The following is a 23,773-nucleotide window of genomic DNA, read 5'->3' as shown; positions in this document are numbered from 1 at the left end:
CACAAGCATTAAAAGATGCAAATACTGCAATAGCAGTATAAGCACCAATTCATGCAAAAACAAACCACTAATGTACAGCACAGCTGCAGTTATAACAGAATACCTGGGATGTAAAATCAACAAAAAAGAAAAACAAACAGTGCACCACACAAATGGAAGGTTAGACTAGAAAATAAGATCAGCAAGTTAAGATCACATGCAAGCAAGCTAGAACAGATGAAAGAAAAGAAGCTGAAGAACAAGAAGACCAAAGAATACCTAATCAAGAAATACCACTTAGAAACAAGGAAGATCAAGGAAGCACTGGAAATAATAAAGCAACAAATAACAGCTATAGCCAGGAAAATCAGTATATATGAAGCTCGAATTGCAAACTATAGGCAGAACCTCCAATTTCAATCCAATCAGAAACGTTTCTACCAATCCATCAATGGAGAAACTGCAAGGAATCAGTCAGTACCTGACAAGGAAGAAACAGTGCAGTTCTGGAAGCAGATATGGGATAACCCAAAGAAATACAACAAGGATGCGGCTTGGTTAAAAGATGTGGATGCAAATAAAACAGAAGTTGAAATGAAAGAACTAGTAATAACAACAAAAATGGTAGAAAAAGAGCAAAGAAAATCAAAAATTGGTCAGCACCAGGTGAAGATGAACTGCATGGGTTTTGGTTGAAACATCTAACTGTTATACACCCACTCATTGCCAAACAGTTCAACATATACTACAAGGAGGAGAAATTGAAAAGTGGCTAACAACTGGGAAAACCTACCTAATAATGAAAAATCCAGCAAAAGGGGCAACACCAGGTAACTACAGGCCAATTACCTGCTTACCAACACCATTCAAATTACTAACTGGTGTGGTAGCTGATGCAGTACAACAGCATCTAGTTGAAAACAATCTCTTTCCCCCTGAGCAGAAAGGAAACCGCCCCAATAGCAGAGGAACAAAAGATCAACTCCTAATAGACAAAATGATCTTGGAAAACTGCAAGAGAAGGAAGACCAACCTGAATGTTGCATGGATTGACTACAAAAAGTCATTTGACTCTCTGCCACATGATTGGATAATAAAGTGCCTAGAAATAACAGGAGTCAGTAGAAACATCAGAAAATTTGTGCAAAGATCGATGGCACAATGGAAGACACAGTTGCAGATCAATGGTGAGAAGATGGGAGAGGTTAATATCAAGAGAGGGATATTTCAAGGAGATTCATTATCACCATTACTATTTGTTATTGCACTGTTTCCTCTGCCAACAATACTGAATAACTCAGGACATGGTTATCAAACATCAAAAACATCTGCTAGACTATCCAACCTCCTTTACATGGATGATCTGAAGCTGTATGGAAAAACATCATCTGAAATAGAATCGCTGCTCAACACTGTCCGTATATATAGCCAAGATATTGTTATAGAGTTTGGCTTGGACAAATGTGCCACACTTAACTATCAAACAAGGAAAAGTAGTGAAAACTGAAGGAATCAAGATGCCCCATGAAAATAACATTAAGAGTCTGGATGAGGAAGAGTACTACAAATACTTGGGTATCCTTCAAGCTGACAACATCAATCACACTGAAGTCAAGAAAAAGATTAGAGGTGAATACATCAAGAGAGTGAAGAAGATCTTAAAATCCAAACTCAATGGAGGAAATACCATAAAGGCAATCAACCCCTGGGCAATCCCAGTCATTAGGTACACAGCTGGAATAGTGGACTGGACTCAAGCAGAACTAAAAGCAATGGATAGGCAGACCAGAAAAATAATGACAATGAATCATGCCCTTCATCCACGCAGTGACATTGATAGACTTATCTACCAAGGCAAATAGGTGGGCGTGGAATGCTACAAGTACATCAGATGGTTGAAGAAGAAAAAAATGGCTTTGGAAGAATATCTGAAGAACAATGATGAAGATGCCCTGAAATTAGTATATCAGGAAGGCTTACTAACTACTGGAGAGACCAAAGTGGCCTACAAGAAAGACCAAATGAAGAACAGAATAGAGGCATGGGAAGACAAAGCACTACATGGCCAATACATGGAAAAAATAGCTGGGAAAGCAGATCATAATAAAACCTGGCAATGGCTAAGAGCAGGAAAATTGAAGAAAGAGACCGAGGGACTAATTCTGGCTGCAGAAGACCAAGCCTTAAGGACAAATGCATACAAAGTCAAAATTGAGAAGACAGAAACAGACAGTAAGTGCCGCCTATGCAAAGAAGCTGAAGAAACAGTGGACCACTTGGTAAGCTGTTGCAAGGAGATTGCACAAACTGATTACAAGCAGCGGCATGACAAAGTAGCAACAAAGGTGCATTGGAAGATCTGCAAAAAATATCATTTGCCTGTAAGCAAAAACTGGTGGGATCATAAAATAGAGAAAGTCATAGAAAATGATAAATTTAAACTGCTCTGGGACTTCAGAATTCAAACAGACAAGCACCTGCAACATAACACCCCAGACTTAACAATTGTCGATAAGAAAGACATAAAAGTCTGGATAGTGGACGTGGCAGTGCCTGGAGATAGCAGAACAGACGAGAAAGAACTGGAGAAGATAACAAAATAGAAAAACCTACAAATAGAAATAGAAAGACTGTGGCAAAAGCAAGCAGGGTAGTACCAATAGTAATAGGCTCCTTGGGTGCAATCCCAAAACAACTGGAGCACCACTTGAACACCATTGGAATTGACAAATTCGATATTAGTCAATTGCAAAAGGCAGCCTTATTAGGAACTGCTTCCATCCTGCGACGATATCTGTAATACCATCAAACATCCACATCTGCCTATCCCAGGTCCTGGGTAAGGACTCGATAGGTAGACAAAATGCCAAATCCAGTCTGAACATCTGGCTGACTGTAGTGCTGATGATCCATAATAATAATAATAATAATATAATAATTAAGAATAAGTAATAATAATAATCAAAGAAATAATGATCTGTTACTACAGATCAAGTTCAAACCAAGACTGAGGATATCTAAAACGAAAGCACCAGTTCTGGAAAGAACACACATCCAGAATCAGAAATAACAGAACAGAGACTAGCAGATCAACGCCGATTATACACAAATAAAGTATTTACAGAAACCGAATTGGACGAACTGCAAAGGTTTACCCAGGGCAAAGAAATCAAAGCCTTACAAGAAGTAATTCAGAATGTAGAGGCAAACCAGGGGGAGTTGGCAGTGAAAGAATCCAGTAGAGATATACAACTGTTCTCATTTGGAAACCAGGCTCCTATTCCTCAGGAAGAACAAAACCTTCTAACTAAAGAAATAAAAGAATTGAAACAAAGAATAACTGAGCATCTAGAACAGCACAAAAACAACAGAATAAGGCTGCCTGCATTGAAGCTTGTTCCAAAGAAACAGCTAGCACAAGCATTAAAAGATGCAAATACTGCAATAGCAAGTATAAGCACAATTCACTGCAAGAAACAAACCAACTAATGTACAGCACAGCTGCAGTTATAACAGAATACCTGGGATGTAAAATCAACAAAAAAGAAAAACAAACAAACAGTGCACCACAAAATTGGAAGGTTAGACTAGAAAATAAGATCAGCAAGTTAAGATCACCATGCAAGAGCAAGCTAGAAACAGATGAAAGAAAAGAAACTGAAGAACAAGAAGACCAAAGAATCCCTAATCAAGAAATACCACTTAGAAACAAGGAAGATCAAGGAAGCACTGGAACATAATAAAGCAACAAATAACAGCTATAGCCAGGACCCAAATCAGTAGATATGAAGTCAATTGCAACACTATAGGCAGAACCTCCAATTTCAATCCAATCAGAAACGTTTATACCAATCCATCAATGGGAGAAACTGCAAGGAATCAGTCAGTACCTGGACAAGGAAGAAACAGTGCAGTTCTGGAAGCAGATATGGGATAACCCAAGAAATTACAACAAGGATGCTGGTTGGTAAAAGAGGTGGATACAAAAAAACAGAAGTTGAAATGAAAGAAAACTAGTAATAACAACAAAAATGTAGAAAAAAGAGCAAAGAAAATCAAAAATTGGTCAGCACCAGGTGAAGAGGGAACTGCATGGGTTTTGGTTGAAACATCTAACTGTTATACACCACTCATTGCCAAGCAGTTCAACAATACACTACACGGAGGAGAAATTGAAAAGTGGCTAACAACTGGGAAAACCTACCTAATAATGAAAAATCCAGCAAAAGGGGCAACACCAGGTAACTACAGGCCAATTACCTGCTTACCAACAACATTCAAATTACTAACTGGTGTGGTAGCTGATGCCGTACAACAGCATCTAGTTGAAAACAATCTCTTTCCACCTGAGCAGAAAGGAAACCGCCCCAATAGCAGAGGAACAAAAGATCAACTCCTAATAGACAAAATGATCTTGGAAAACTGCAAGAAAAGGAAGTCCAAACTGAATGTGGCATGGATTGACTACAAAAAGACATTTGACTCTCTGCCACATGACTGGATAATCAAGTGCCTAGAAATAACAGGAGTCAGTAGAAACATCAGAAAATTGGTGCAAAGATCGATGGCACAATGGAAGACACAGTTGCAGATCAATGGTGAGAAGCTGGGAGAGGTTAATATCAAGAGAGGGATATTTCAAGGAGATTCATTATCACCATTACTATTTGTTATTGCACTGTTTCCTCTGTCAACAATACTGAATAACTCAGGACATGGCTATGAAACATCAAAAACATCTGCTAGACTATCCCACCTCCTCTACATGGATGATCTGAAGCCGTATGGAAAAACATCATCTGAAATAGAATCGCTGCTCAACACTGTCCGTATATATAGCCAAGATATTGTAATGGAGTTTGGCTTGGACAAATGTGCCACACTTTCTATCAAACAAGGAAAAATAGTGAAAACTGAAGGAATCAAGATGCCCCACAAAAATAACATTAAGAGTCTGGATGAGGAAGAATACTACAAATACTTGGGTATCCTTCAAGCTGACAACATCAAGCACACTGAAGTCAAGAAAAAGATTAGAGGTGAATACCTCAAGAGAGTGAAGAAGATCTTAAAATCCAAACTCAATGGAGGAAATACCATAAAGGCAATCAACACCTGGGCAATTCCAGTCATTAGGTACACAGCTGGAATAGTGGACTGGACTCAAGCAGAACTAAAAGCAATGGATAGGAAGACCAGAAAAAATAATGACAATGAATCATGCCCTTCATCCACGCAGTGACATTGATAGACTTTATCTACCAAGGCAAATAGGTGGGCGTGGAATGCTACAAGTACATCAGATGGTTGAAGAAGAAAAAAATGGCTTTGGACGAATATCTGAAGAACAATGATGAAGATGCACTGAAATTAGTATATCAGGAAGGCTTACTAACTACTGGAGAGACCAAACTGGCCTTCAAGAAAGACCAAATAAAGAACAGAATAGAGGAATGGGAAGACAAAGCACTACATGGCCAATACATGAAAAAAATAGCTGGGAAAGCAGATAATAATAAAACATGGCAATGGCTAAGAGCAGGAAAATTGAAGAAAGAGACCGAGGGACTAATTCTGGCTGCACAAGACCAAGCCTTAAAGACAAATGCATACAAAGTCAAAATTGAGAAGACAGCAACAGACAGTAAGTGCCGCCTATGCAAAGAAGCTGAAGAAACAGTGGACCACTTGGTAAGCTGTTGAAAGAAGATTGCACAAACTGATTACAAGCAGCGGCATGACAAAGTTAGAAACAATGGTTGCATTGGAAGATCTGCAATAAAATATCATTGCCTGTAAGCAAAAACTCGGCTGTGATTCATAAAATAGAGAAAGTCATAGAAAATGATTAAACATTAAACTTGCTCTGGGACTTCAGAATTTCAAACAGAACAAGCACCTGCAACATAACACCCCCCGACTTAACAATTGTCGAGAAGAAGACAAAAAAGTCTCTGGATAGTGGACGTGGCAGGTGCCTGGAGACAGGCAGAATTAGTCCCATCACACCTTTCTCAACCAGATGAGATACTGACTACTCCAATTACGAGAACCACACGCTATTTGGTCTCGTTCTTACGAGAAAGAACTGGAGAAGATAACAAAATACAAAGACCTACAAATAGAAATAGAAAGACTGTGGCAAAAGCAAGCAAGGGTAGTACCAATAGTAATAGGCTCCTGGGTGCAATCCCAAAACAACTGGAGCACCACTTGAACACCATTGGCATTGACAAATTCGCTATTAGTCAATTGCAAAAGGCGGCCTTATTAGGAACTGATTCCATCCTGCGACGATACCTGTAATACCATCAAACATCCACATCTGCCTATCCCAGGTCCTGGGTAAGGACTCGATAGGTAGACAAAATGCCAAATCCAGTCTGAACATCTGGCTGACTGTGCGATGATCCACCATAATAATAATAATAATAATAATAATAATAGTAAAGTTGGAAGGGACCTTGGAGGTCATCTAGTCCAACTCCCTGCTCAGGCAGGAAACCCTATACTATTTCAGACAAATGGCGGTCCAGTCTCTTCTTTAAAACTTCCAGTGTTGGAGCATTCACCGCTTCTGGAGACAGGTTGATCCACTGGTTAATTGTATAAACGGGAGCATAGAATCAAAATCACGTGAAGTGTTAGTGCCGCTTTGTAAAGCCTTAGTAAGGCCACACCTGGAATGCCGCATCCAGGTTTGGTCCCCACATTGCAAAAAAGATGTTGAGACTTTGGAAAAAGTACAGAGAAGAAGAACTAAGGTGATCTGAAGGCCTAGAGACTAAAATATACAAAGAACAGTTGCAGGATTTGGGTGTGTCTAGTCTCGAGAAAAGAAGAAATAGGGGTGACAGGATGGCAGTGTTCCAGTATTTGAGGGGCTGCCACAAAGAAGAGGAGGGGGTCCACTTATTTTCCAAAACAGCAGAACGTGGGACAAGAAACGATGGAAACTAATCAAAAAGAAAAGCAACCTGTAATTAAACCTCCTAATAGTGAGAACAATTAACCAGTGGAACGTCTTGTCTCTAGATGTTGCGGATGCTCCATGACTGGAGGTTTTTAAGAAGAGATTGGATAGCCATCTGTCTGAAATAGTCTAGGGCAGGGGTAGACAACCTTAGCTCTTTTATGACTTGTGGACTTCAATACCCAGAATTCCTGAACCAGCCATGCTGACTCAGAATTCTGGGAGTTGAAGTCCACAAGTCATAAAAGAGCCAAGGTTCCCTACCCCTGGTCTAGGGTCACCTGCTTGAGCAGGGGGTTGGATTAGAAGATCTCCAAGGTCCCTTCCAGCTCTATTCTTGAATTGAAATTGTCAAAGTTTAGTACATAGGATGTGCCTACTGAAAGATCGGAAAAAGGGACAATTGCTTTCTATTAATGCCCGTTCCCTTCCTCTCTACATCACTATTCAATATGTCCTTGCTTACCAATCTCCAGCAATTGGTTGAAGAGATGTCAGTGCTGAAGAAATAACTTTATAACCAATTTACAACCATTCACAACAAGTGCACGATTCCTCAGTCACATGATCACCATTCCAATTAGTTTGCTTTTATGTTCTGTGTCTCACACATTTTCCCTTCCATTCCCCTCCCCCCATCCCCTGAGTGGAGAGATTGAAGATGAAGAAATTAGAAAAGAGTAAGCAGACACCCAGTAAGCAGCCAGCCATGTTTGCCATGGTCAGCACGAGCACATTGCTTTCAGTGTATCCAGTATTCCCATTGTGGGCCTGCTTACTCTCTTCTAATCCCTTTCTCTGCAATGAATGTATCTACAAACATTAATTCCCTTCTTGTTAATGATCCAGAACTGTAGCGAGCATTTCAAAAGGCCAGAGAGCGATTAGGAGGTGAACGTAAGCCAAAGATGTGAAACGGATCGTTACTCTTTTCAGTTTCAAGCCAAAAGGCACAATCATGGTCACGTGGTTTCCTACTTAACAACCACTTTGATAAGTGATTGAATTGCTGGCGTCAGTTGTGAACACTAAATGAGGACTATGTTACCAATGAAGGAGCACTATGTTCTCTCATTCTTGACCTCAATCTCTTTCACAGAGAAAGAAAGAGAGAGAGAGAGAGAGAGGGAGGGAGGGAGGGAGAGAGGGAGGGAGGGAGGGAGGGAGAGAGAGAGAGAGAGAGAGACAGAGAGAGAGAGAGAGAGAGAGAGAGAGAGAGAGAGAGAGAGAGAGAGAGAGAGAGAGCGCATTCTATAGAGATGATTTCAAAAAGTCCAGTTTGTTCCTGCTGGATGTACAAATATCGATTCCTCCTCACGGCTTTTTTTGGCAGAGGAATATGAGCAGCTTATTGTTAATTTTGGGCATTTTGTCAAACGTGGCATTCCCACCCTGTGAAGCTGCTCCTTCTCTCCTTTTTTGGCAGAAGTTCGTCTCTTTGCAGTTCAATGAGTCTGCCTGGATTGGTCTAAGTGATGAAAATGATGAGGGCATCTGGCAGTGGTCCGATGGGTCCAGATTAACAATACAGTGAGTCTGCAACCACACACTCCACCCCTGGGGCTTCCTGCAGCGGATCACTAAACCTGTGTCAGGCGTGAACAATCAGGGCCACACGGGAAGGGTTCAAACGAGCTACTTTATTGGAAGAGTGCGGTGGCTTATGAAGTTAGGACGCTGGGCTGGCGAGTGGCAGGCTCGCGTTTGAAACTCTGTTGCTGCCGCGATCCGGGATGAGCTTCTGCTCCTGCCAACCCAGCCGTTCAAAAGTGGGCGGCCGCGAGTAGATAGATGGGTACCACCTTAGTGGCGATTTAATGGGGACATGAAAGGAGCCCCCAACTGGGCGTCCCTTGAGCAACAGTGATGTCCACCTGGAAGTGCTTCGGTGTTCTCAACACGACTGTAGTAGTAGTAATTCTTCTCTTGCGTACTTCTCAGGCATCTTCTCAGACCGCTTAAGACTAGATAAGGTTCAATGGTATTCAAGGAGGGTTGGACCTTGCCCTTTGTGTCTATGTAGGGATTCCAGACAGGTCCTGCACTTGACTCCTCCTCCTGACTGGCAACACAGCCTCTCTCCAACAATTTGAGGCAGACTAGATGGAGAGGAAACACAGTTTTGTGGGCTCTTTTGGCGGCACTCTTCAAGTAAGGCTGCTTGCCGTGTAAGTCAGAGCTGCAGTTTCCTACCATACGGAAAAGATTAAAATCGCAGTACAGGTAGTCCTTGACTTAACAACAGTTCATTTAGTGACCGTTTGAAGTTACAACAGGTCCGAAAAATGGGACTCATGACCATTTTTCACACTTATGACCGTTGCAGCATCCCCGCGGTCACGTGATCAAAATACAGACGCTTGGCAACTGATTTGTATTTATGATGGTTGCAACGTCCCATGGTCACATGATCCTCTTTGATGATGTTCTGACAAGCAATGGGGAAGCCAGATTCACTTAACAACCCCATGACTAAGTTAACAACTGGAGTGATTCACTTAACAACTGGGAAAGAAAAAAAATGGGGTAAAATTTACTTAACAACTGTCTTACTTACCCATGGAAATTTTGGGATGAATTGTGCTTGATACTATGTCCTCACGGGAGGGGAATTCAGATTTTGGCGTAATGTCAAGGTTCCGACAAATGAAACTCTTCAAAGAACTTCGAGGCATTGTTTATGTAAAAGAATATTTATTGAGTAGCATAGCATCGGCACTAACAATAATCGAAGGCAAAGTCTGAATTCCCCTCCCCTGAGCACATAATAACAAAGCACAATCCCCTCCTCCAATTAACAGTCATAAATCACATTCCCCAATTAGCTTGAAATGCAGGCTTTCCCTCCTATTCGCCAACCCTCCATTTCTTATCATCTCTTATTTCAAAAAACCTTGGTTCTCACACTGTTATAATATTGTTATGTCTAACTAACAATACACATTCCTTTCCCTCCCCCCCCCAGGATCATCTAATTCTAACTCTAATTCTAAGAGTAACACATACGAAGGAAAATGGCTGCATCTCCAAATGTTGTCAAACCAAGAACATCCAATGTTAGCAGCGTTGACATCTCCATTTGTGCAAGTGGCGGGCTTTCCACGGGCATGCGAGTGCCTGCCGCTCACGTAAATGGAGCTGCGCATGCACGTTTGCCCATCACTTCTGTGGCCCGATTCTAAACGGGTCGTGGCTCCGGGGTATTGAGGACTCCTGTTCTACCCTCTGCATTAGACTTCTCATTTGGGTGAAGCTAGGTCTTACATTCTCCTTTCTTTCTCCCAGGTTCTGGGATGTTGGGAGTCCTACCATCCTGAAGAAGAATGGAGAAATGGAGCGAGACTGCGCTTACATAAGCCCTTCCTCTGGCGTATTTAACTGGAAGGATGACAATTGCCACACACTTAAGCAATGGGTTTGTAAGGAGATCATAGTGATGGAAGATTTAGAATATTTAAGCCAACCCTAATACTTGAAGCCACCCTAGATGTGAACACAGTTTTTGTTTTTCTCCATCTGAAACAGTAAAATAATGAAAGCTCTCTTCTTGTCCTTGCCTCCTGGAAGAAAAGAATAGCCACAAGGCTGACGTCATATATAAGCTCTGCAACCAAGGCCGGACCTCGTTCAACCACCTCCGAAGCATCACCCATGTTTTCAAGACACGCTGCCCAAAGCAACCTGAACTGGTCCTGATTCATAGCACAAACGGGCTGTGTGCAGGGTTCCTCCAGACAGACTGAAATGCGATTGACTAACTTATGGGTCATAGGTGGACCTAACCCAGTGATTCTCAACCTTTCTAATGCTGCGACCCCATAATATAGTTCCCCATGTTGTGGTGACCCCCAACCACTTATACATCACTGGGTGCCAGGGGCGTGGCCAAAGGGGAAAAAATGGCGGACAGCCTTGTTTGGTGACCCCCATGAAATGGTCGTTCGACCCCAAATGGGGTCCCGACCCACAGGTTGAGAACCACTGACCTAACCCAATGTATTCATTTAATGCTGAGCATCATCTTGATGTGAGCCCAAGCTTTCCTGTCCCAGTCATTAGACGAAAGGATGCACCTTGTGTGCATTGTGGTAGGCATCTAGGCATCTGGGTGTCATGTTTTGAGCATCACTTGGACCTTCTCATCTCCAATCATCTGCAGAAGGAAGGTCTTCTCCTTCAAGAGATCGTGTTTGAGACATCCCAGTACATAAACTGGAACACTTTCCATTCTGCAAAGCATGCCAGGGTCTACACCAGGGGTGCCCAACCCCCAGTCCATGGACCAGTACCGGGCCGTGGCATACCAGCAACTGGGCCACACAAACAAGCAAAGCCCCTTCCGTGGGATGCAGGTAGCACACAAAACCATGCCCTCTTTGGTCTGTGGAAAAACCTCTCTCCACAGAACTGGTCCTTGGTGCCCAAAAGGTTGGGGATCTCTCTCTACACCAGACACGTGACGTCGCGCAATGTATCGGGACTATTTTGCCATTGCTGGCAATGGGGTGGGCGCGGCTTCTGCGTGATGTGTCTGGCCCGTGGGCCGGCAGTTTGACACCCCTGCTCTACACAATCCTTTGATGTTATCTTCTCAGCAAAAAAGGGGGAGGGGAGCCAAAGGTATCCCACCATGGTCTATGCTGTTGGTGTTTAGGCTCTGGACTGCTGGTTCTGTTGGAACCTGATGTTAGGTGATGAAAAGGCAGGTAGGAGAGAATGGCAGAGAGAATGGGAGATGGCCTAGGTCAGGGGTAGGCAACCTTGGCTCTTTTATGACTCGTGGACTTCAACTCCCAGAATTCCTGAGCCAGCCACGCTGAGGGAAAAGGGAGAGGTTTCCAAACTGAGCCGTGCTGGCTCAGGAATTCTGGGAGTTGAAGTCTACGAGTCATAAACGAGCCAAGGTTGCCTACCCCTGGCCTAGGTGGAAGGTGAACAACTGGCTAGAGAGAACGTGCAACCTGGCTGGCACGGGGTGGAGAACATGCCATCTGCTGGCTTCCCTTCCTTTTAGGTTCCAGGGTACCCAAGGCGCTAAACCTGCTCATCAATTAATGCCAATTAAGTTCTCAGTGCTCCAGGGAGAAGATACAGTAGACAGTCAAGCTCCTGAGAAGTCTCCTTCCTTTCATTGAGTCAGCCAACCTCTTGGTTCACTGGAGAGCTGAGGACAATAAGGGACATCCGGTGGGACACACCTGGAGGGCCTCTGGAAGAGTCAAGCCCAGCATGGAATGGAGGCCCTCTTGAAAGCCTGCGTGGGATCCTGTTTGGTGGCTGTGGAGCTTTTCCATGCAAGCTAGTGGAGGAGAACCTGGAAGCACCTTCGGTTGTCTTGAGCCAAATGCATCTTGACTTGAACTTTGCCCCTAGCTGAAAGTGGCAATCTGTTTCCTCCCCCTTTTCATCCCAACGTCCCATCCCTATGAGGTGGGCTGGGTTGAGAGAGAAAGGGAGGGGGGACCGGCCCAAATTCACCCAGCTGGTTTCTGTGCGAGAGTGGACGGGACCTCACATTTCCCCAGTTCTTGTTCGGAGCCTAAACAAAGTGGTCTCCAACTTTTCCAGCTTTGCGGATCAGCAGGGGGAGGAGAGGACATGGTTTGTGCAAGTGGCAGGTGTGTGCGTTTGTGCATGCAGCTCTATGTGTGCAAGCGGCGTGCACTCCCGTGTGCATGAAACTCTGCTTCACTCCTGCTGCCCATCGCTCGCACACGTGGAATGTGCGTGCTCGCCTGCCGCTTCTGCGGCCTGGTTCCGAACCCGCCACAGCCCAGTATCAAGCCATGGTCCAAGGGTTGGGGACCCCTGTCTAAACCACTGCCACAACTGGCTCCATTCTTTACTTTTGTGGAACTAGAGAAGGTGAATGGGTTTAGGAAGGGGTGAGGGATATTCCCCCCTTGTTCTTCCTGGCCAGTTATATTGGTCATGATGGTTAAGGCAGGTGACCAATCATTTATCATTGGTGAGAAGTCAATTTCACTACTTAAAGGAAGCAATGGATTTTATAACTATAGAAAAAAGAGCATTTTCTAACTGTTTTAATTCTTCCTGGGTGGTGCGGAGTTGGGAAGGGACATGTTGGCTGTATTCCCATTTCTGGAGCATCCTCAAAGCTCATTTGACATTGCCTTTCTCTCCCACTCACCTGAGGTTTAAGTTCTGGTATTTAACCTTTCCTTCCCTTCCCTTCCCTGCTTCCTTCCTTCCTTCCCTCCTTCCTTCCCACCCTCCTTCCTTCCTTCCTTCCTTCCTTCCTTCCTTCCTTCCTTCCTTCCTTCCTTCCTTCCTTCCTTCCTTCCTTCCTTCCTTCCTTCCAAAATTTTTGCCCCCTGTGTCACATCCAATGAAAAAAAACTTAAAATCACCCATTATAAAAACACAGCAAATAAAAACATTAACAAACAAAATCAGGAGACAAGATGGGAAAGAAAGGAGCCGGACGCAAAGGGAAGGGGGGGGAAGGTGGCGTTGAATTTTAATTAGTTAACTACCTCCACTGTGAAGCTCCCCCATTGGGTCTGCTTCTTAAGAGCATCAGCAGCGACCTAACCAGTGTTTGTATAAACCATTAGTGGCGCCTGTCCAGCACAAATGGCTTATTTGGTGAATCTGATAAGGCAAGAATGCGCTTTGCGGATTGGACTCCGTACGGCAGGGGTGTCAAACTGCCGGCCCAGGGACCGGATGCATCATGCCGAAACCACACCCACCCCAGCTCCGGCAATGGAAAAAAAGTCATGTCACGACACATCACGTGATGTGACGAGTTTGACACCCCTGCTGTACGAGGATGGAGGTTCATCCTCCGAGCTTGTGGGTGGTTCCTGAACGTTTTGTTATCAGGCTAGGAAACATCTTCAGGGGGTGGGTCTTGTGATGGGGAGGTCACGCCAGGTGAGCGTCATTGGGAGGTGAGGTGCTGGTTGGGGGCTGGGGCCGTTGCTGGTTGGCTGTGTGGCAGATTTGAATTCTGAGGGGTTTGTAGGCTGGTTGAACATCAAGCGTCTGTTGATGGAATCTGTCCCTGTTTTGCGCACAGGCCTCCTGGGGGAGGGGGGCTCAGCCCACTAGCCTCAACATGCATGTTGGAGAATGCTGTAAAATGCACGCATCCACACAGCACCAGATTTGGGACGGTGACCCTGGCCGTTGGCCTGAGAAAGGCCCCCCTCCCTGCCAGAGCTAATTTAGTTGCCCACCAGCACAGACAGCTTCTTGGGGCAAAGGAGACCACCACACCAAAGAGGGGCTCTGTTGACTTTCTGTTGAGAAACGCCCAGCCAGGCAAAGAAAGGGGGGGTTAAGTGAGGAGCTAGCTTAGAGTCCTCACGCAGTCACAAGAGACTTCAGACTGATCATCCCGAGGTTCCATGGAAACTTGTCTGTTTGTTCCCAAGGGAAGGCAGATACTCTGGAGAGATTCCTGTACTATAGGTGGAACACAATGAAGCGGTCAATTGGATCCTGCCACGTGTGGATCTGGTTACTTGTGCCTGACCAGTTCTCTTTTGATGGGACGCCTTCACCCGTGCCAGCGGAGCCACGAGCAAAGCGGTGGCCTCTTCTCAGAAGAGGTCCAGGGGCCGTTTCTCAGGGCAAGGCCCCCGTGATGTCACAATGCCCCTTCCCCTTCCGGCTGCAGGTGTGCTGGTGGCTGTGGATCTGGCGAGGGGCCCCAGCAGCCAACTAGCAGGCGGTTTGAGCCGTGGAGGATGAGGAAAAGGAGAGCGGCGCTAAAAGTGGCATCAAAGGGCAAGGAGAAAACAGGAGGAGGAACCTTGTAGGAGTTGAAAACAGGCTCAGAAGATGAGCAAGGGAACACCTTGAGTGGGATCCAGAGTCTCCTAAAGGGGATCCCAAACAAAAGGTTTGTTATGGACAGCCCTCTGTCAGGGATATGGAGGAGTGGACTCCTGGGCTGGGCAGGGGGTTGGACTACATGATCTCCGTGGCCCCTCTCCCCACCGCCTTGCCATTCTGAGTCAACCCAGATTCATCTCTGATGTTGACCCCTGGGTGTTGAGGGATCCCCCTTTTCAGAAAAGTCTGAAGGCGTTTCTTAAACATTCCCAAAGCGTTATCCAGACCCTGAAGATCTCCTTCTTGCAAAGGTTGTGTGTGTGTTTTCTTGGAGGTGTTGCCGCACCAAAATTCACCCCCATCACCCCCCCAAGTCCTCCTGCCTGCAGAGGACCAAATGCAGGAGGAGCCTGACTATCCATCCATTCCTTCATTTATTTATTAAACAAATGTATATGGCCGGCCAACTCACACACGGGTGATTCCGGGCGAAATGTTCCTCGGACTGGCGGCTGCTTTAGCTCCGGGCGATGATGGCCGCCGGGTCTCTTCACCGCCTTCCTCTCCTCTCTGCTTCCTGCCCTGAAGCCATGGGACCCCGGCCGGCCAAAAGCCAAGTTTCGATCATTGCTCCTGGAGGCGAGAAGAAAACCCAGATGAATCCCTTCGGCAATATTTCTTCCACCGTCCTGTGGATTCTGCTCGCCTCCTTGGCCACTGTCTGCCTTGTGGTCCTGACGGTGGTCAGCTACCTGTGTAAGTCCTGCTTGATCCGCTGACCTGTCCTTCCGCCTTTCGTTGGCCACAAGCTGGTGGAAGGGGGAAGGGGGCCTCACCCGCCCCCGTCTCGTGAACAATTCATGGGACGTGTGGCCAGAAAATTGGGGGAGGGTGAACGAAGGGCTTTGTTCAATAGGGGGTGGCTTCTCTCAGCCCCATCAGCCCAAGTCTTCAGAGATGTGGAAGATGAGCGTTGACCTGTGACTGACCATGAGACACCAGCCTCCTTCCAGGTTTGGTCGCTGGGTGAGACCACCTTGGCCTAAATCCCACCCACCCCCAAGACAGAGAGGAAAAGGGGGAAAAATGGCCCGGAGTTCACTCTTCACCCACCGGACGTGCAAAAAGGATCCGATTTAAGCTCCGATCTTGTAGTCGGCTTGATTTCAGGTCCCCTTGTAGCCAGATCTGTCCGCGTCTTCCCACGGACTCTGCTGGCCTCCCAGGAAAGGCCCAGAGAGAGTCCCAGATCTCAGGAAAAAGGTATGCAAGAAGCCGCTGAAGGCAAGACGCTGTTGGGCATGAGCCAAATCTTTCTTTGGTGGAAGAGAAATGGACAGAGCCGGAATGTCCCCCGAAAGAAAGAAAACAGCGGGTGTGTTCTTGTCATTGCACTGACCGAACAGTGTTGATGTACTTGGTGATTCTCCAGGCTTGCCCTGAATAACCTTCCCTTTGTATCCCATTCGACATTTCAACTTCCTTGGACACATTTGGGGGCCTGTACGGCTCTCCACAGAGCTATGGGACCCCCCCCCCCAGAAGTGCATTTTTGCTCATACCCCCCTTTTCAGAGAGATTTGTTTTCTCCTGGATGACGGGTGTCCCAGAGGTAGAATAACGCCTGCCTTGGCGCGGCCATCAGCTGCTCCCCCATTTCTCTCCTAAACCCTTCCTTTTTCCACCCAAAGCTCTCACCAAAGTCCAAAACTTGGGTCTCTGCACAACCTTCCCTCTAAAACTCCCCCGGCTCTTTCTCGGGGGGGGGGGGGGAGAGGATTTCAGGTGTGCCACAGATGGGGCTGTCATGTCGGTGTTTAAACATAGGGTTACTAGCTAAGAGGTTGAACTGGGGTAGCTGGAACCCTCCTGTCCCTGCTTTGCCCACCCCACAGATGCGGCATTGGTCAGCAAACCCCCCCATCCGCTCGAGGAGTCGATGAAGAGGCTGGGGACCACCATGGCGGTGGGCCTGAGGAGTCCAAAGCTCAAGCACGAAAACCGTAAGTGGTTTATTTCCGATTGGTTGAGCATCAACTCCCCCCTTGAAAACATCAGAGGAGGCTCTTGGAGACCCAAGGAATGACATTTCCACTGTTCTCTCTCTCTCTCTTTCTCACTCATTCACTCTTTCTTTCTCTCTCTTCCATGTTCTCTGCCTGTCATCTTTCTTTCTTTCTTTCTTTCTTTCTTTCTTTCTTTCTTTCTTTCTTTCTTTCTTTCTTTCTTTCTCCTCTCTTTCTTTCTTTCTCTTTATCATCTAGCTACCTCTACTATCTATCTATTCATCCATCTATCATCTCTCTCTCTCTCTCTCTTTCATATTCTCTGCCTGGCATCTTTCTTTCTTTCTTTCTTTCTTTCTTTCTTTCTTTCTTTCTTTCTTTCTTTCTTTCTTTCTTCCTTCCTTCCTTCCTTCCTTCCTTCCTTCCTTCCTTCCTTCTTTCTTTCTTTCTTTCTTTCCTTTCCTTTCCTTTCTCCAAATTCCCAGTCTGAGTGGGGAGTGGGATACCCTCTAGGCAATGGGCATCCACTTCTGAGCATTGCCATGTGTCCATTCAGGCCAAAGGAGGGAGGGGAAGGCCTGGGATGCAAACCTGGGGGCTGCAGATCCGGAGGGCCCAATTCCTGGGCTCTGTAAGAGGCGGAGGGGCTGTAGAAGCTCCCCTCACCCTGCTTTCCTGAAGTCTGACAGCCCAGGGAAGTTTAGGTTTTCTCTGTAAATGTGCTGGGACATTTTTGTCAGGGTCTCCATGTTGTGCACCGTTGTCCTCCAAGAAAAACGTTTCACTGCTGCCCTGTTGGTTTTGTCAAAAATGACCTGTTTTTAGAATAGAATAGAGCTGGAAGGGACCTTGGAGGTCTTCTAGTCCAGCCCCCTGCTCGAGCAGGAGAACCTATAACATTTCAGACAAGTGACTATATAGTCTCTTCTTAAAAAACTGATGAAGTGTCCACAATTTCTGGTGGCAAGCTGTTCCACTGGCTGATTGTCCTCCCTGTTAGGGAGTTTTTCCTTGATTCCAGGTTGCTTCTCTCTTCGATGAGTTTCCATCCGTTGCTTCTTCTCCTGCCCTCTGGTGCTTTGGAGAATAGGTGGACCCCCTCCTCTTTGTAGCAGCCCCCCAAATACTGGAACACTGCTATCATGTCTCCCCTTTTTCTTCTTTTCTTTAGACTCGCCAAACCCAAGTCCTGCAGTCGGTTCAAAACAAAAACAATCTCTTAGCTCTACAGGGGTGGTTTGTGACAATTGGGCAGGAGGTTACCGATATTATTCTCGTAAAAAGCCTTCCCTACTTTGGAGATTGCACTTTGGGGCCGGAAAGGCGGGATGGAAAGAGCCACGGAAGGCTGTGTGGACAAGGAACAAACTTCTCTTATGGTCCTTTAGCCCAGAAGGTCGCAGAGGAAGCAGTGAAGCTGCCAGACCACATAAAAGACTGCGGGAAGAACTTCAACGAGCAGAAAAGGAAGTACAGTGAGTAGCAATATTTCCCACTTCATAGTGCTTTACATCCTGAGTGGCCCCTCGTGGTGCGCCTTGCCCAGAGAAGCGGTTCCCAGCCAGGCACCCAGCGCAACTCCTAAACGGAGACTCTACATATTCTATGTGACCGTTTGCCCTCCTTTCCTTGCTCCGGTGCCTTAGAATCGGAACCGCTTGCTCCTTATCGTCCCCTTTGTCCTCACAAGGACCCTTTCAGAGAGGCTAGCGGTGAAACCATCTGATATACCCGGGTGGTGGGCTTTTGTTCCTCCCCCCCAGTTACTCATTGCCTTGTATTTTTTCTCTCTCCCCCCCCATTTTATGCAGATTCCCTCTTCAGGAAGAGTCGAAAGTCTGCGATGGAGTGGCAGCCTTTTGGGAGTGGCCTTTACTACGTATCCAGGGGGAAAAAGTCCTGGTACGATGCGGAGAACTTCTGCCTGTCCAGAGAGGCCCATCTGACCTCCATCCTAAGCTCTGAAGAGCAGGTGTTACGTTTCTCTTCTGCTGCTTCCGTTCCCTTCGGGGTCCTTCGCTCTTCTGCTCTCCTTCCGCTCAGATATTGCACGGCACGAAGGTTGCTGTGGGTGCTTCCCTGTTACAGGTGGCAAAGTCATTCCCGATTTTCAGAGAGGTTTTAGTGAGAAGATCGGTCAGGGCAAAAAATCCTGTCCTTTACTGTTTTCTGTGGAGATTCCCCATCCTCCAGGTCCTGGTTGCCCCAAAGGTGCTTTCCCCCCCAAAAAAAGGCAACTGGACTTTCTTGGTTTTTCCTCTGGGGGGAAAAAATCTCCAAGGAAGTCCAGACAAAGCACCTTCTCCATTGTTGTTCTCCCCCCAACAGCAGACTTGGGGGTGCCCCAAAGGCTGCTTCCGGGGGGGCCTCTCCAGTCAGGGAGGGCCAAAGATCACCAGGCATCTTCCAGGTTCCCCTGCAATTCTTGTCGCTTCCGTGGGGCATAGTCGAGGGGAACCCTCCTTGGGAAAGTGGGGTAGAGAAGCGCGAAGGAAGGGGGCACTTTTGGGGAGATTCCCTGAAGGAGGAAAGCAAGTTCCCCAAGGCGCTCTTTCACGAGACAACTGGACTTTCTTGTTTTTCTTTCAAGACGTTTCATTTCTCACCAAAGAAGCTTCTTCAGCTCCGAAACGTCTTCAGAGAGAAACATGAGGACCCCTCCCCAAATTTTTCAGACCTTTTTAAAGGTCCCCCAGAACCGTCCTCTTAAAAGGGAGGACCTGGACACTGCATTGCTCCCACAGCTGAGGGCTTCCTTGGACTGGTGGGTTCCCCACATGCATTTTGTGCCTAGACCAAGACTGCTTCTCCATCTCTTCCTTTTGCCTTGCAGAACCATGTGACCTCGCAGCTCACCCAGCCTGCCTGGATTGGCCTGACCGACGGGGGTCGAGGAAAGTGGGAATGGACCGACGGCTCCAGATTAATAGCCCAGTGAGTCTGCCAAGGTTGGGCCCAGAGGGGCTGTGGTCACCTGCCATCAGGAGCCGCAGGACCCTCATTCTTTGCTCGTAACACCAACGCAGCAGGGATCTTTCCTGCCCTGTGATGGGGCAAGCTAGAAACCCCTCTTTCTGAGCCTCACATAGGCTTCGTGCATAGGTTTCCCTGGCCACAGCAACGTCCACGCTTGCTGGCCTTGCTCTATGCTGCTCAGGTAAGGTTTTGACACACGAACAAGGATGTGTAAATATATGAAAGTAAATATGCGTGTCCCAGGATAATGTTGCAGCATCCAATATGAGTCAGTCACATTGCAATAAACAAGGACATGCATTCAATTTCACAACTATTACTATTGTTGGCTGAGCAGAGACAAAAAGTCAGGGAAATGATTGAAACCTGCGAACTGGGCCCCTTATCAGTCAATAGGAGTGCTGATTTACCATCAGATTATCAGGTACTTAGGTGCTGAGGGTGCAGTGGCACAAGGAGACATCAATTAACGACTTAATAGCCAGCCATCAATACCCCGATTAACAATTACAAGCTACACACAACCAGGAACTATATCAATGCAACGTGTCGAGCGGCCCAGTGCACATATTCTGGAGAGAGAGAAGTTCCCTGAGGATGGGCTTCAGCATGATCCCAAAGCTTGGAAGAATAAACCTTTGGTCCCAGTGACTGACTCATATTGGATCCTCCAAGGATTGTTCTTCTTCCCTTTTCATAATTCCATGTGAAAGTCCTGCAGAACATTCTAGAACGTTTTGCCCTGCCCCTCCTCTAACAAAACCGTCTTGTCCACACAGGAAGTTGTGGAGAATTTCAAGGACTTGGGAAACCTACCCATTTTGCATTAAAAAAAAAAATCAAGGATGATGAAAACCTGAGAGGGAGTCAGCGTGAGGCCACTGTGTCTCCAGAAATGGGATTGCAGAGTGACGCTGTCTCTTTCCCAGAGAGGCTATGCTGGGACATACAAGATCCATTCTGTCCAATGGCCGTTTCTGGGGACACCTGCAAAGGGGTGTATGTCAAAGAAATCATGTCCACGAGATAGAGCTTTGCTCTTTTGGGCATGCGTCCATGTGGACATCCCAGAACTGAATTCCCTGAGTTGGGAAAGGGGGAAAAGAGAGAGAAACGTATTGGGAAAGACTGGGGTTTCAGCAGCAGGAGAAAGGGGAGATGTTTCTGAGTGATGGGCACTGCCTGCCCGTCATTTACAGTGGCATGGCCACCAGGGATGGCTGTCTCTCCATGTCCTCCTCAGTCTTCCTTGGGTGTAAAATGGGCCTTTTCCCTCCTCTCTCTCTCCAAGGTTCTGGTCTCAGGGCCATCCCGGCCACTCGGAGCGCCCTGGAGACGGAGAGCAAGGCTGCACAATTATTGTCCCATTGTCTAAAGGGCTGAACTGGAATGAGGTTGACTGCAATCAGCTGAATAGATGGGTCTGCAAAGGAACTCTGGGTGCGGAAGAGCCCCAAATTCACCAAACACATTGACCGGAGCCGATGAGATGGACTCAGAAAATCTTCACTGGGGAGTCAAACCCCACCACTTATGCCCGATCAGGAAGAGGCTGTGGATGGACTCTTTCGTCCGAGCGTAGTTCCTCCAGCTGAGAGACAGGAGAGAGGCTGGTTTTATGTGGCCTTTCCGTGTCCAGGTGTGGCCTTTTTTCAGAGCAGAGCCAGCCAGACGGCGTTCAGAGGGACGTCATAATTCTGGCCTTGAGGCTAATTCAGGCCCCGAAAAAGCCACAGAGGGAGTGGACGGGGACTCTCCTGGCTCAGCAGTCAGCTGTTATCTCTACCGAGAAGATTTTCCTGAAGGAACGAGCGGTGATCTGACTCATCTGTCACCCCATTGGTCGCCAGGGTGGATTCCACTGATCGGACTGGCTGGCTGGCTGGACCTTTCCTCCCTCACTGCCCCATGTGTGCCTCTTCCAAAGCCCTGCATTTGGGGGAAAAAAGGATGACCACCCCAGATTGAAGGGGTGCACGGATCTTTGGTTGGGGGGAGACGATAGCTGCGCTCCCCTTCTTGCTGGGAGCTCCAAGGAAGCAGAAAGCCCAGGGCATCCTGGCAATTTGAGGTGCACCAGTGGCACACTTCGAAAGGTAGAGCCTGCCAAGGTGTTAACATAGACTTCTTACTAGAAGCTGCTAGGAGAGTCCAAAGATTTTGTGTTGCAGAAATTTAACAACAACCGCAATAAAAATAAAATAGAAGACAGTGCCAGGAAATACCCAGCCGCAGGTCCTGGAACGAGAAGTTGGAAAAGCAGGCTGGGGGAAGGAAGGGTCCAACCACATCCGTCTCTTTCCCAAGAAAACTTCCTGGACGTGTCCATAAGTCCTCCAGACGTCAAACTCAGCTCTAAGAAAATGACCTCAGTTTTCCCAGCTCTCAGCCCACCCAGAGACCCCATAATGCAGAACAAAGACTGTGCACCTCTAGAGAAGACTGCAAGAGGAATGGTTTCCTTCCTTCCTTCCTTCCTTCCTTCCTTCCTTCCTTCCTTCCTTCCTTCCTTCCTTCCTTCCTTCCTTCCTTCCTTCCTCCTCCCTCCCTTCCTCACTGTAACTCAGCATGAGTTCATGCCCTCCCTCCTTCCCCTCTCTCCCTCTCTCCTTCCTTCCTTTCCCTCTCTTCCTTTCCCTCCCTCCCTCCCTCCCTTTCTTCCTTTCTGGCCACCTTTCTCATCAAAGCAATTCTGGGTGGCAAATAAAGTTCAAAACTAAGAATCACTGTATAAAGAAAATATTAAAATGTATCACAAAGAATTTTTAAAAATGGTGTCTGAGAATTTCAAAAACCGCACAAAATAACGTCAGGTCTCCTGGCCTTTCCCAACTCCCTGACCCCAATCCGTGGGGCAACTGCCAGATCTCGGCATTTCCCTGAAGGCTGGCAAGGTGGAGCCTATCCTGATCTTGGTGGCAAGCTGGTCCAGAGGGCAGGTGCCCTGGCTGAAAAGGCGTGTTTCCTGGGTCCCACAGAGACCTTCTTTAAATGCCCCTCCTACGGGGTCCAGCCGAGCGGGCAGAGACCACCAGAGGGAGACAAGGCTGTGGGTGTTTGGGCCCCGTACCATAGAGAGCTCTGCAGGTGACACCCAGCACTTTGAATTCTCAGTTGGGCACAGGAAGTCCCGCCCTCGCCCCCTGCTGGGTGGGGTCTGGTACTTTCTCCTCTTCGGTTGAACCTCCACGTGAAGCCGGATGGGATCATCTCTCATCAAAGGCTGAGATATCGTCAGTGTGCCGATGACACCCAGCTGCCTGTCTCGATCCCTGGTGGCTTAAGCAAACGGACCCTTGGCCAGGCGGAATGGATCTACAGCTGGAGTCTTCAGATGGTGGAGAATTGCCGGGTTTGCTTCGGGGTTCAGTTCCAGCCTGTCCCTTTCAAGCCCCTTCATGGCTTGGGGCCAGATTATGGGTAGGACCGTCTTTCCCCAGTTACCTCTCCTTGACCCAGCAGAGGTTGTCGTGGGTCGGCTCCGTCGAGAGGTCCACTCCGTAGCACAAGGAAGGAGAAGGGCCTTCTCCGTGGTGGCTCCCTCCCTATCCTCCCAATGGAGATTAGACTAGCCCCCTCCTCGATAGGCTTCCAAATGGCCTTTGGTTTTGCCAGAGGGTCTGGAGGTCACGGGGTGACATGGAGCCCATCAGGTGGCTTGTCTGAATGTTGTCACCAGGAAGTAGAGGCTGATTGGCTCATTGTATTTGGGAGTTTCATGCCTGGAAGTGCCTGGAGTCCCTGTGAGTGAGTAGAGCGGCCATCTACATTCCTTTAGTAAATAAATAAATACATAAATAAATAAATACATAAATAAATAAATCACATTCCCCCAAGATTTTGGGGGGTCTCAGCTGGAGGACGGAGGGGCAGGAGAGGGTCCTGGAGAGGGTCCGTGGGGACCAGGCCGTGTAGGGCTTTCAGGGTCAAGCCCAGTTTTATAAATTGATCCCGGAAGCCAATGGGAAGGCAGTGCACTGGACAATTGTGTTTTGTGTTCACAATTTGTGCCATTGTGCATTGTGCTGAAGTA

At 47.1% G+C, this 23,773-nt stretch overlaps 1 protein-coding gene and 1 long non-coding RNA gene across 2 annotated transcripts; both read left to right on the top strand.

The window, feature by feature from the left end:
• Positions 1 to 8,282: 8,282 nt before the first annotated feature.
• Positions 8,283 to 10,494, top strand: LOC120307597. The gene is made up of 2 exons (XR_005556586.1): positions 8,283 to 8,482; positions 10,238 to 10,494. It is a non-coding gene; the product is annotated as an uncharacterized LOC120307597 (long non-coding RNA).
• A 782-nt stretch (positions 10,495 to 11,276) lies between these two features.
• LOC120307607 (C-type lectin domain family 4 member F-like) lies at positions 11,277 to 22,216 on the top strand. The gene is made up of 6 exons (XM_039342511.1): positions 11,277 to 11,304; positions 16,654 to 16,761; positions 18,153 to 18,239; positions 18,576 to 18,736; positions 19,598 to 19,698; positions 21,032 to 22,216. Exons 2-6 carry the CDS (start codon positions 16,698 to 16,700, stop codon positions 21,213 to 21,215), a joined length of 597 nt encoding a protein of 198 aa, XP_039198445.1. The 5' UTR covers positions 11,277 to 11,304; positions 16,654 to 16,697; the 3' UTR covers positions 21,216 to 22,216.
• Positions 22,217 to 23,773: the final 1,557 nt, after the last annotated feature.

Source organism: Crotalus tigris, unplaced genomic scaffold (genome assembly GCF_016545835.1).
Source record: "Crotalus tigris isolate CLP2741 ecotype Arizona unplaced genomic scaffold, ASM1654583v1 scf7180000017793.814357, whole genome shotgun sequence".
Classification (NCBI taxonomy): domain Eukaryota; kingdom Metazoa; phylum Chordata; class Lepidosauria; order Squamata; family Viperidae; genus Crotalus; species Crotalus tigris.
This window is presented reverse-complemented; position numbering and strand designations above follow the sequence as displayed.